This window comes from Esox lucius, chromosome 5 (assembly GCF_011004845.1).
Source record: "Esox lucius isolate fEsoLuc1 chromosome 5, fEsoLuc1.pri, whole genome shotgun sequence".
NCBI lineage: Eukaryota > Metazoa > Chordata > Actinopteri > Esociformes > Esocidae > Esox > Esox lucius.
In genome coordinates, this window is record NC_047573.1 from 28,896,516 (window position 1) to 28,910,505 (window position 13,990).

Here is a 13,990-nt window from a genome sequence, read left to right on the forward strand (position 1 = left end):
TTACTTGCTACTGTAACTCTGCAAATTGAGCTAGGGTGTGTGAACCCTACCAACATAAAACACATTTACTGGATTAGCATTGCGTTAGCTAAGTGCATTGATTGCCTTTCAGAAGGTAGATACGAACGCTGTCATCTTGCCAGCTAAGGCTAATTACTCTAAGGCTCATTACTCATTACTCTAACATTGTGGTGAAGGAGGCCAGGAAACATCTCTTCTTCCTGCGCCGATTAAGGACATTTGGCATGGATTCCAGGATACTCTCCAACTTCTACAGATGCACTATCGAGAGTATCCTGACCGGCTGTGTCACCGCCTGGTATGGCAGCTGGACCGCCCTCAACCATAAAGGATTTCAGAGGGTGATTAAAACAGCAGAGCGCATCACAAGGTCTGACCTGCCATCCCTGCAGGATCTCTACACAGAGAGGTGTAGGAGGAGGAGCAAACGGATCATTACAGATCCCAGCCACCCATGCCATGGACTGTTTACCAAGCTGCCGTCAGGCAGAAGGTACAGGAGTATTCAGTCCAAAACAAACAGGCTACGGGACAGTTTCTTTCCTCAGGCCGTAAGGCTGCTCAATTCAGGAACTCCTCCCTTCCATCCATAGTCCCATGCACACCTGTCACTTCATATTCTGCTCATCTGCCAGTCATATCATGCACACCTGTCACTTTTACATTGCACTACGGTTGTACAGTTGTAAAGTTATTATAATTGATGCATGTTTTTTTGTATAGTGTTATTATTGATAGTTCGTGTTATCTTATTTATATATTATAATCACTGTTACTTTTTTACTGCACTGTCGGGAGTAGGAAAACCAAGCATTTCATTGCCATAACTTGTTATTGCAAATGACAAATAAACCTTTTGAACTTGAACTTTGAATTTCTCTCATTGACTCGAATCCAACAGCTGCAAAAGCTGGTTGATGTTACTGTAGCTTGCTAGCAAATATCTGCTAACCGCTAGCTAACACAACGAGTGACCTGTAATTCAATGCAGAGAAAATGAAGACTGGTGACGGTTAGAAATGTTTTTTATTGTATTTAATGGTAGAAGTAAAGCAATGTGTAACCTGTTTGATCTACTTACTGAAAGTCAACCTAACAGAACGTCAGACGCCCACACATATACCGTACCTGCCCGAAGTTCCACTGCTGCGGGCTGGGGGCAGTGGATCAAACCACTGTGAGGAAAAGGGTGGGGGTGTCGCTTTTTTTATTTGTTTTACTTATACCCGCTATTAAGTATCTATAATGAGCACAGGTGCTTTCATTGCGTCTTATTACTATTATTGAAATGACATAGTTATGTTTACATTTATATATTGGGCGGAGCAAATCATAGTTTCCCCCAGGATGGTGGGGGGGGGGGGTCATGTCCCCCCGGGATTTCCGCCTATGATTATGAGGCTCATAATCAGTCCGCCAGACTCCACTTTAAAGAGTCCGAACCTTCGCAAAGCCTCGCCCCCTTGATAACTGCAGCTACACCTGTATAGTATTCTAATATCTTCTCTCTGGACAAGTCACGAAACACGTCAATAATTTTTGAATTAGTTTAGCGCCAAAACAGAATGGCTGCGTTCAGTAGACTGAATGTTTACAACCTGCTAGTGTGTTTTATGCATATGTCATGATCGCTATTAAATACCACCAGTAGTAATATATTCCACTACAGTTTATGACGTCACAATCAAAAATACTGAGTTGTCATCAGAAAGTCTTTATAAGCAAGTTGTAGAGAATTTTAAGTCATTTGAAAGCTTTGCCATCACACAACTTCTTTATACTATTTGCATTTAAAACTTGCTGTTAATGTTGTTTTAATAGCATTACAATAATGGACTTTCTCCAATTTCTAAGCCAGTTTGGGCCCCTCCACCCTTTTCCTCTGGACGAGTATACCTGGACTGTGTTGAAGATGCTTCCTAAGGATGTTCTGGCTTCATGGTTGATGAATCAGATGACTGGAGGACCACCCATGTCTGGAGTACCCTCCCAGACCCAGGTTTGTTTGTCTTAGATTAGGGTTAGTCAGCGTTATTCGTTTCTATGAGCATGATAAGGTAATTAGTTATAGACTGACATTATTAATGCATTAGACTGAAAATAACTGCTGCTCTGCAGAAAGCATGCGCTCTTTTGCTAGCAAGCATGGTTGTTAGAATTTAGCAAGCCATAAGTGCAAACCCAGCAGAACTATGGGCCAGTGCCCATATCTGATCTGATTTGGGGGCCACTTTGACTGAAAATGTGTGCCTATGATTAACTCCTGTCCGTGGTGGCCGTCAGGGCTGGCCTATAGATTGTCAGAATCTGAAAAATTGAATTTTATTATTTAATATATATTTTCATAAATGCTATATATTTTACAAAGTTCATTCCCATCAGTCTATAAACGTAATTTCAGATATACGCTCTCCTTCAGTTGCGCTGCTTCACGTGCAATTCATATAAATTAAAGCTTTTATCCAATTAGATTTTCACCAGTGCTGTCTCCAGTTTAACTGTAGGTGTTCAGATTTCGAGGAATCCAATCTGCAATTGAAGCGATCGGGACCGCGTTGTTGATTGTCATATTAATTAACCAATCGGATTTCGAGTTTTTCGTGTTGGGCGTATTCTTAGACACACTGGAGCCTTCCAGTTGGCCTAGGCTTACGTCAGCATTTTTCGTATTGCTGATAGGAGTGGCTGGTAGCTAACAGAAGAAAACTAGCTGACAATTTACCTAGCATTATCTCCATTTGAAACGTTCAATCTTTAGCTGTAGTGCTTTAGATTTGTTGTTTAGATTTTTACTTTTGGCCAAACGGCAGATGGAGAAGAAATAGATTTGGTGACGAATTTACTAAATCATAAATCCTTTTAAAAAAAAGGAGGATGGAATTTGTCTTAAAACAATAAGCAGCTTTGGTAAGTTTGATGATGGATTTTTATGTATTTTTACTAGTTGGGCCTGCGCCATGATGCGTCTCAGTGGGGCTTAGTGTTTTTTTATTCACTTGTATTTAGGACTGAAACACAGCAGGAGGAGAAACACGCCGGGCCTGTTTATAGATATTTGTTATAATTATTGCTTGCTTTATGTCGTTAATTGCTGCTGGTGTGAAGCATGTTCAGATTCAGTGGCCTAGCTGGCGGTGCATTTGAGTTTGTGTTGTGGCGTAGGTGTGCGTTTAGGTCCGGCAGCTTGGCTTGAATCTCTGGGGAAGCCTTTTCAGTCCTGATTGTGTTATTTCTCCCGGCATTTTTGCTTGCTTCGTCGTATGAATAAATGTGACTTTGTGTCTGAGAGTTTGTTCTTGTTGATTTGGTAAAATTGATTTTGGGTTATGCGATGTCTGTGTGTGATGCAGCATCCTGTCATACTGCGTTGTAGTTGTACATTCTTGATAGTTTCCGTTACCGTGTATTCATATCATGTCAATTAGTGTATTATATGTCTCATAGGTGTTGAGCCTAGTGTCAAATCCGTTTATTCCACTGGATTAATGTTATCCACACTGTGAATATGGGATGGTTACGTTGAATGTCAATAGCGTATAGCCTATAGTGTCTTGGTGACTTTATTAAAATGCAGTTTAATTACTGAAAATAGTGCTGAAGGCCTTGGTGTAAAATTAACGGCCCGCTACTGGAGTCCTGATAGTAATCCAAGCAAAATATTAAACACCCTATAGAATGGCACTCTTCCTTGATTTTATGACATGAGACGAGCGATGGCACTCAGTGCGCTGGAGAGGGTCTGTCATAAATTCGCGAGACTTTAAATCACGTTTTTGAATATAGACTAAATCAGACATATTTTTATCAGAAAGCAATTCTCCACTCCATGAAAAAACCTTCAACACATTATTTCGAAAACGTGGGCCAAACCTAACGGTCCCGGGGTAATTGTTGGATCCGCTGATTGTACAGCAAGGCTGACATGTCATTGAAGTAGTATCCAACGATGTAATCCACCAAATCACACTTCAGGATGTTCCATTAACAACCTATAGGCCTACAGGAGGAGCCGCTTTCTGGAGAGAATGCAGACATGCTGTTTTCTTCCATTATAATATCAGTCTTCTTAACTACAATATCTGACTTTATGTGAGAAAAAATGCAAAAAATGTATACATAGCTCAGAGCTTATGTTAGTCCGGAGCACTTGGTCTATATGCAGGGTTACTATAACACAGTAATAATAAAATAAATTATTCATTTTTATTGCAGGGACAATGGCAAAGTCAATTTTTTAACACATCTCACTCTGGATTCCAGTACCAACCCAACTCAGTATCTGCTACCTTCCAGCCAAACTCCAGCCAAGGACAGGACAATGACGATTTTATGGACTGGACCGAAGGTCCCCAGGTCACCAACAACATTGGTCTATGGCAAAATCAAGTCCCCTGTCAACAGCATGAGCAGCCAATGGATGTTGATGTTGGGGAAGTGAAACACAACAAATCAGCAGGCACTAGCCTTCCAACCATCTGTCCCAGCCACTCAGCAGCTGCTAAAACAGTCTTGCCCAGCAAATCAGTAGCGACTACTGAGAAAACAATCTGGGATAGCCAATCAGCAGCTAGTACCAAGAAAACACTCTGGGATAGCCAATCAGCAGCTAGTACCAATAAAACAATCTGGGATAGCCAATCAGTAGCTAGTACAAAGAAAACAATCTGGGATACCCAATCAACAGCTAGTACCAAGAAAACAATCTGGGATAGCCAATCAGCAGCTAGTGCCAAGAAAACAGTCAGCTCTAGCCAATCAGCTTCTAGGTCCTTCCACCAGAATGAGCTGCAAATGGATGTTGATGTTGCTGAAGTGAAAAAAACCAACAAACCAGCAGGTACTAGCCGTGCAACAGTCTGTCCCAGCCACTCAGCAGCTGCTAGAACAGTCTTGCCTGGCCAGTCAGCAACCTCCAAGGACACAGTCCAGTTTAAGCGACCAGAAGCTCCTATGAAGATAACAGTCTTTCCCAGAAAATCAGCAGGTACTAGCCATGCAACAGTCTGTCCCAGCCACTCAGCAGCTGCTAAAACCGTCTTGCCTGGCCAATCAGCAACCTCAGAGACAACTGTCCAGTTTAAGCGACCAGACGTTTCTAGGAAGACCACAGTCCTGCCCAGGAAATCAGAAGATGCTACATCCAGGTCATTTCGCCAATGGAATGCTGCACAATCTGGGCCATCCAGCAAGACAGCAACCAGCCAAGCATCTACCAGCCAGGGAGCCCCGGGACAATCATCCTTAACCCAAACAGCAGTCTCCAACAGCCAATCAGCAACCTGCACTAAGAGACATGGTGACAAAGTGAGAAGCAGCAGCCCTCCCTGGGAGAATGGTTCCAAGAGAAGGAAGATGTAGAGCAGGGAAACACAGGCTCAGAGGGAACAGTGTCACCGTCCTACTCAGTCCAACATAGTGCCATTAATGTGGAGATCACACCAAAGGAAGACTTTTTTTTTTACAATAACATATGTTATTTAGAAAATAAACTTCTGAAATTTTAAAAAGTAAGACCTTTGATGTAAAAATAGATTTTTAGGGAAATCATTCATGTCCGCAGGACAATTCTTATACCGAAGGAAATAAAATGTGTGAACAAATAATATTTATTCACACATTTTATTTAGTTTGAACAAATAATATTTAGAAATTAAGCACTTCATTTTAATTTAGGGTTTTTTAGAAATGGTAAATATTTTCTCTGAAACACATGGAATTGTTTAATTTTGTTGTAATCTCCACAAGCCATGCTATCAACCAAAAGCTAAGCTAGTCAGTGAAGGCAGTAGATGGTCACCCTCATCAGGTGCACTAAGAAATAAATGCCTTAAAAATGACCAGTTGCAGCTAAAGAAATTATAAAAATATATTTTCAGTAATCAAGGAGGAGGTTTTGGTTTTGCTCTGACACCCACTCAGTCTGATCTACAATGGTAAGGGTAAGTACAGCACACTGTGGGAAAATACACAATGTAGTTCTTGTAAAATCAATGAATTGCACTTCTTCACGGTACGTAACACCACCATCTTCTTGGTGGACATCCTGTCGCTCTTCTTGTTCTGGCAAGAAATTTTTGTCAACATTACATCAGATGTTTTCCTTAGCAATGCACCAGGGGGTAACATCTCCTGGCGTTTGCAAATATATCAGATATCACAACCATTTCATGTCATAGATATTTATGGAATATACAGTGGGGAGAACAAGTATTTGATACACTGCCAATGGTTTTCCCACTTACAAAGCATGTAGAAGTCTGTCATTTCTATCATAGGTACTCATCAACTGTGCGTGACGGAATCTAAAACAAAAATCCAGAAAATCACATTGTATGATCCGCGCTGTTCAGTTCCATTAAAAATACTTTCAAATTATGCCCAAATTTGGCACGGATCCGTTAATAAAATGTTACCTCCAGATCAGCATTGGCCCAGTTCTGCTCATTTATCATTTTATGTACTTTCATTAGTAATGATAGCTGCAACAAATTAATTTAGCATCTTGAATTGTTAGAGTAATGCACTGAACTGTGTTTTCACAAAGTATTCTAAAATAATATTAATAATAAATAATCAAGCAAAAATGGTACAAATGTTTTTATTTGGTTGTATCCAAAAATATGTTTTACAAAAACAATCTCTCATAACCTAAGTGCAGCTGTAACGTAATATGGTAATAAAAGACCAGACAATAAATGCTCATTGGAGGAGTTACAGTGATTTAAATTTAACCAAATCTGCCTAGAAGGCAGAGACTAAATTCAGAAGGCAGAACTAGGCAAAACTGCAAAGTTGACATTTGACCAAGGTTAGTGCTTGTCCCTACCCTGAATCTTAACCTGAAACCTTACCCTAACTTTTACCTTAACCAGATTCCTCACTGTTTTAAAATAACAATTATAAACCGGGTGGCTAGAATCCTGAATGTTGATTGACTGACAGCTGTGGTGTATGACACTTTTTACTAGTCTAATTGTACTTTTAAACAGTTTATAAAAGCAATAAGGCTAAGGTTTGTGATATACAGCTCCGGAAACAGATTAAGAGACCACTGCACCTTTTTCTCTCCTTTCCAAATAGTGGAAAAGGAAGGTTTTGAGTGAGGAAGAGAAGGGTTAAAATTAGGAGACCACTGCAAATTGAACGCTTCTGTTCCTCACTCAAAACCTTCCTTTTCAACTATTTTGGAAAGGAGAGAAAAAGGTGCAGTGGTCTCTTAATCTTTTCTGGAGCTGTATTGCCAATACAACACAGCTAATTGCAGTGCCCAGGCACTCAGCAAAGCGTAGTGCCAAAGAAGAGTTGGGTTTGGTGAAGGTTCTGTTTATTCAGTCCTGAAGACTGGCAGCTGGGGAACAAACAGAAGAAAATATACTGGTTTTAATCACTATTAACATAATTCCAGTTATATGACATATAATGTTGCCTCAGACACTACAGTCCAAAATTAACAAGATCTGTCCTCACAAAACCTAAATGTCCTCAAACGTTTGTGTGAACTTCAAAAAAAAAAGTATAATTGTTCATGTCCAATTCCCCTCGTCTGTAACTCCTTGGCAGGTGTGAAATGGTTGAGGGAGCTTATATGCTTCCTCCAAGCACGTATCTGATTCTTGTAACACTGCACATTAAACACAGAAGCCTTTAGTCAGTACATGTGAGGGAGAATTACACGTTTGGCAACTATACTGCCGCAACTGAACTCACAGGCGTATGGTCTGCATGCTCACTGGAAAACATGGCTAACATTAAACATTGACAGAAATGTAAACATTTAGCAAAATCTCTCTTTGTTGCTCACACAACTTTGAATAGGTGTTGCAGGCTCAGGAGCAATATCATGTGAACAAGATTATATTTCTTAAAACAGTTGCATGTTAGGAACTGAGATCTTACTAGTAAGCATTGGAGGGTCATGGACAAGGTTTTCTAGTGTGTACGTTGGGCTGCTCACTTGTGTTAGGCATCAATCTCTTACCAGTAAACCCTTGTGTGTCCTGGTATCCTGGTGCGTAAGTTGGGCTGCTAAACTGTAGGCCATTTCTTCCATTAGGGAGTATCAGAGGGCTGGTGTCTGAGACAGCAGATCATTTATTTTATTGCATGTATATAGCTGTTCCATACAATGCAAAAAAATTAAGAGATGACACCAGCTTAAAGTGGCTTCAAAAATGTATAGACAAAACATCAGGTATGAGATCAGTCACCATGGCACAAATGTCAAAACATTCTTCTTGCTGATAAATTTGAGAATATACACTGCTCCAAAAAATGGTAGGGAACACGTAATCATCACAGTATAACACCAAGTCAATTAAACGTCAGGGATATCAATCAGACTTTTGTCTCATTTCATTTGTGTGTTCAGTGATAACAAGGAACACAATGTTGATAAATAAATGAGGGAGTTTTGAATAAACTCACATTTACATAACAGTGAACCAGGAAGTCCACCAAGTGAATGCCACAGGATACGTAATGACAAAGAAACTTGCAAAGATTTAATCAGTAAATAAATCACACTGCTCAAAAAAATAAGGGAACACGTAATCGTCACAGTATAACGCCAATTCAATTAAACTTCAGGGATATCAACCTGTCCAGTTGCATAAGCGATTGTTAATCAATGTCACCTGTTTTGGTGCAAATTAAAATGGGTTTACTGGAGAGGCAACAGCAAGACAATCCCCATAAAGGGAATGGTTTTGCAGGTGGTGGCCACAGACAATTGCTCTCTAATTTATCCTTTTTTAGCAGTGTAAATTGGCCTTGGTACCTGAAGGGTTATGGTTCAGGGCAGAAAATCGAGAAGGCCTGGAACTTGTAGGGAAGCTAAGACTTGTGTAGGACCTGCCTTCACCAAGGTCTTGGAGCATGGCAGCTAGGGCACAAATTAAGACTATTCAATATACATATAATCTAAATACCATCGGCAAGAAACCGAACAACTGCAAATATGTTTTGAATTGATGCTTTCTAAACGATTAGAGTAATTCAAGTCTTACATGGGTCAGGACTATGACACTTAGTGAGAGGGAAAGAATGGGGTAAAGCTGGGAGATTTAAGGGAATCTTCCCCCATGGTGTGATATGCTCATCATCAGACCTCTCCTCAGGCTCACTGTCACTCATGTCTGTTATGAAAAAAGCAAGCTGAAAAACTAAATAAATGCAACATTTGGTACACACACAGTGTAACCCCTACACACATACCATTTCTTTTTTAATCTCTTTGAGAACCCTCATCTTAGGACTGTGGACCTGCTGTAACACTGCTAAATTCTTTCATTTTTCTTCTGGCCTCTAAATAGTCACCTGGTTATATAAGACACAAAATACATTTTATGAATAATTTGTTAATCACATTAAAATGGCAAATAGAGAATCTTTTTTACTTCTAGAAATACTGACATAAACAGTTATGACAATTACAATATAAGTTTATCAAAACTGTTCAAATGAAATGACCTTTGGCACATATGATCTGGGCACTGTACTTTTCCCATCCATGACATGGCTCCTCACACCTTTAAATGGCTTTGTTTATTTTTTCATCTGGACTGGTCATCTCTGAACCTGGAACTTGGTATTACATTTATAGAGTTGTCCTCCGTAAATGACACAACATCTCTATGGAATCCCAAAAGAAAGTTGTTCAAAAAGAACAACATCTAAGGATTAATGTCATCGGATAGGTCCCTAATCTTACATATGGAAAAGGGGGATGACCACAGACTTGTCCTGGTAGGGTAGTGCTACACACTCACACTTCTGTGAGATCTCTGACACCTTTGCAAAGTGGGTGTCTGACTGTAGCTGTGACATTTAGGGAACGCGAGTCAATGGGGTAACTGAAGAATGGTGACATGTCAGTGAACTTCTTGTATGCTACATACACATCATCTCTGCACTCAGTGACATTAACAATTCTGCACAAATTGCTCCCTATAATAAATGTATTGTTGTTGTTTGACCTAATGTTAATTATAAGCATATTCTCTAATAACCACAGGGCCAAGGGGTACAGGACCGTGGGAATGTTCCTTTTTTAAGTTTGTCTCGTTTACAGGCTTGGTGTCTACTGAGGTTAATTCAGACAGTCTAATTATTTCAGCAAGGGGATATGAAGGTGTGCGGACTAACTTTTTGAGTTTGCCCCAGTAATTTTCAAACGGAAACGAGGAGACTGAGTACAAGCAGCCAAAGTTCTTAGAGTCTTGTGCCAGATGAACTAAAGCATGCACATGATAGACAATTAGGTCTTTACCATAAAGCTCACCATAATGACTGACAAATGTATGCAAAAAAGTATTTGCATAATCAGTGTGAGTTTCAGCCAATTTGGGGCTAACCAATATAGCAATAGCAGTAGACAACAGTATGAAGTTGTAATAAACCACAGGATCCTAAACACCACACGACACTACCGGCCCAGTATAAAGCAAAAACTGTCTAAACTCAGTGGCCTTCCACCTACCCACTTCCCTGAGTGATTGTGGTTTACCAGCAAATTCATCTGGAATGTAAGCTCTCATATTCACAAGACTGTCAGAGATTCTGGGAGGTAGGCGAAACTTCAGTGGTCCCTTCAGCCAAAGGTTTATCAGCCGCCTGACTACACCAGAACACAACAGGTGCATATAGTCAAGCGGAAATTACGAGTCCATTCTAACATTAACACCTGCAAAGGGATGGGGACCATGATGGTGTTCTTCATCAGCCTGCCTTGAAAAGTCCTCATCTGTTCTGATTAGTCTAAAAGTGGATACGTCCTTCGGTTATTTATGTACATTCCACTTTGAATGCACTTGCCACACCCATGATACCCATTATGTGCTTTGGTGTTCTTGACAAATGACCGTGCAGGTGAGTCACATATAACCGAATCCAGTCTCAGGGTGAATCTTTTCTCCTCAAAATCAAAACCTTTCTCAAGTCCAGCAAGATCAGCCACAAATTCTTCTAACAATATGCTACATGAGTCAGGTTTTTTGGTACCTGAGAAAAGACCTATCACTACTGGCTCCTTCATAGGGACAGTAACCAGTAGACCCAAAATTGGCCACAGCTGTAAATTAGAGCTCTTGAAGAGCGGCAGTCCATCAATGTTGATTTGAAGTCTTAAGCAAGAACCATTTACCAATTTGCCCTTAAGTGTGGATAAAGTCTTTCCTAAGGCAGAGACAATGCAAAAGTAGTGATAAAGACCATTACAAAGCTCCTTCACTCTATACGTAGTCTTAGTATTGAGGTTGGTTCTGGCATCTTTGGGAAGCTCAGGGTAGTAAAATCTTAAGAGCATTAAGTGCAATGTGTGATATACCGTAATTTAAAGCCCAAGTAGAAAGGCAGTCAGTGAGAGTAGCACCTTCCTCACTATCAGAGAGCTCCTCCTGTTCACCATCAGAGTCAGCTACTACATAGTCATTGTGACAAAAGTTGTCAAACGGTACATTGTCTACAGCTTCATCCACAGGAGAGTTTACAACAATTGCCTCTACAAGCTCTTCGTCAATCATACATATAGCATCCTCAAAATCATTAAGTATTTTGCCTAGCTCTACTCTCGCTTTCCGTCTAAGAGCAGAATTACTCACTGGTACAGTTTGTCTATTCATTTTTTGACTTGTCTGTCAGTCAGTGAATGTACCTTAGCTGGACAGGTTGCCATTGTGCAGAATCTGAAAAACAAATGTTAGAAATAGTGAGTTGATTTAAAATCAAGAGTCATGTTTAAATGTACATAAATGTAGGTTTACAGTCCTACATACATTTGAGATGTATTCAATCAAGGAAACAATGACTGCAAAATATTAAAATTGATAGATTAACATAGAAGCTTAAAAGCTCATAACACATCAATAACAAAATATCTACATATAATTTCTCTACACATGCCACACAGAATGCCTAGAATTTTACCTTTCCAATTTAAAGACTGGCAAGGTAATAATCCAATCTTTCTATTTGTTTAGCAACTGTACTAGATAACATACCCTGCCAAAAACATGGATAGCCAGAGATTGATGGGTGACGTTTTCCTAAAACAATTATGATTGTGCTGGTTTTGGGCGCAAAACTGAAGCAATAACTTTTGCTGGAAAGTGAGCTAGCTAGTTACTGCCTATATTAGCTAGCTAGCATTACCAACACACAAAATAACGATGGTATTTAATAAGCTAGCTAGTTATAGCAGAAATGTCTGGTTATGTCAACTACAGCTAGCTTTGCATCCAACATTATGACCGTATTCAAGTAACCTACAAAAAAGAAGAAAAACACGAACACTTACCACATGCAGAATATGGCTTGCAACCGGCTGAGGACAAACGAGTGTTTTGTATCCAATGTGAACTGGACCAACTTAAAAAGAAATTAGTATATAATTTAGAACTACACATTATTATTTTTTATTCATTCTAGCGCTGTATTAAACTCACATATGTTGGCATTTGTTGTAAAATGTACAGTAGATATTTTAATTTCTACCAGTCCAACTAAGATTTTGGCGGGCTAGGAGGACGTCCGCACTACTTGTCAGGGCCAGGTCAGGCCCAAACCAGCCAATGCAGGTTTTCCTCAGGGTTTGGCGTTATCGGCTATGGCCCGTCATACGTGTATGGCCCAAAACCAGTAAGACCTAATGGTTATAGCATCATCCGGCTAAGATCTGGATTGTCAGCCCAAATCATATGTGCACTACAGCCGGATCAGGCAGCTTTCAAACGGATGTGGCACAAAAGCAAATGCTATCTGGGAATGAGTGGAGAACAGGAAAAAACTAACAGGTCTGTGAGGGACGGAATTCTTACTGGTTGGTAGGTGATCAAATACTTATGTCATGCAATAAAATGCACATTAATTATTTAAAAATCATACAGTGTAATTTTCTGGATTTTTGTTTTAAAATCCGTCTCTCACAGTTGAAGTGTACCTATGATAAAAATGACAGACCTCTACATGCTTTGTAGGAAAACCTGCAAAATCGGCAGTGTATCAAATACTTGTTCTCCCCACTGTATCATCTCATGGGGAACACCTACCTATGCATGTTATCATTGTATATAGAATCACATATGGTGTAATTTATTTCTCTATAGGTATAACCACACTTGGTGTAATGTATTGATCTTAACTTAACCCGTATAGGGGTCATTGGACCCATGTCCAATGTAACCCAACACGGTATTGCTTAAACTATACAAACTTTATGTATAGAGTCTATATAGCCATACAAATATGAGTGAGTTTTATGGGTGAAACGGTTCACAAAACTCACGGTTTGGTACAATATGGTTAACTGGTGCCATGGTTCTGTATTTTTTTTTCTCCAATTGTCCTCTTGGTCCGTATGTGTTCAGATCACTGTTCTGTGTCTTCAAGTTACATTAGGTGTGTATCGCAAATGGCACTCTTTTTTTCTTTTTGCTTGAGAAATATGTAACTTCCCTGGAGGATATGGAAACAAATGGACAATGAAAAATAGCAGTGATTGCCTTATAACTTGAATTATAAAATACTTTTAAAACAGTGCATAGTCCAGCAGCATGTTTTTCAAAATTAAATCACATAGCAGTAACAAAATAGGACCACTTGAAACATGTTACTTCCAAAGAAGAAGAAAAAAGATCATGTGTACCTGGGAAAATGTATTTTCTATACAAAAGAGCAGACCTTTCGGCTTCTTATCAGCACACAGTTCAAAAGCTAGCATCCGTGATGGTATGGGTGACTGGCACATCTGTAAATGCACCATTAATGCTGAACTATATATACAGGTTTTGGAGCAACTATTTTCAATTAAATATAGGGATAAATGATTTGCACATCATTACATTCTGCTTTTATTTGGATTTTACACAGCTACCCAACTTTTTGGTTTTAAAAACTATTTAAATGATATATATTACTATTAAATATGAACAAATATTAGTTGTTTTTAAATGTGTTGAAAGGTGTATTTTCTTAA

The 13,990-nt window shown here is 39.5% G+C and overlaps 1 protein-coding gene and 1 long non-coding RNA gene across 5 annotated transcripts; one reads left to right on the plus strand and one right to left on the minus strand.

Moving 5' to 3' along the window:
- Window positions 1-1,794: 1,794 nt before the first annotated feature.
- On the plus strand, window positions 1,795-5,463 carry LOC109615413. The gene is made up of 2 exons (XM_020044645.2): window positions 1,795-2,020; window positions 4,234-5,463. The coding sequence occupies exons 1-2, from the start codon at window positions 1,853-1,855 to the stop codon at window positions 5,377-5,379; spliced, it is 1,314 nt and encodes a 437-aa protein (XP_019900204.2). The 5' UTR covers window positions 1,795-1,852; the 3' UTR covers window positions 5,380-5,463.
- A 1,774-nt stretch (window positions 5,464-7,237) lies between these two features.
- Window positions 7,238-12,720, minus strand: LOC105027625. 4 transcript variants are annotated; one of them, XR_002196410.2, is made up of 7 exons: window positions 12,511-12,720; window positions 12,314-12,384; window positions 11,672-11,702; window positions 9,027-9,174; window positions 8,798-8,902; window positions 8,000-8,095; window positions 7,238-7,369 (listed from the first exon to the last, which is right to left on the minus strand). It is a non-coding gene; the product is annotated as an uncharacterized LOC105027625 (long non-coding RNA). The 4 variants fall into 4 exon arrangements; XR_002196411.2 differs by adding an exon at window positions 11,793-11,824 and having other exon boundaries at window positions 12,314-12,720; XR_829309.3 differs by having other exon boundaries at window positions 9,027-9,155; window positions 12,314-12,720.
- Between the last annotated feature and the right edge of the window lie 1,270 nt (window positions 12,721-13,990).

Bases quoted from the DNA above. Each gene is read 5' to 3' on its own strand.
- LOC109615413 (XM_020044645.2), top strand. From the start codon at position 1,853: ATGGACTTTCTCCAATTTCTAAGCCAGTTTGGGCCCCTCCACCCTTTT. The intron at 2,021-4,233 runs GTTTGTTTGTCT...TTTTTATTGCAG, and splicing joins GAGTACCCTCCCAGACCCAG to GGACAATGGCAAAGTCAATT.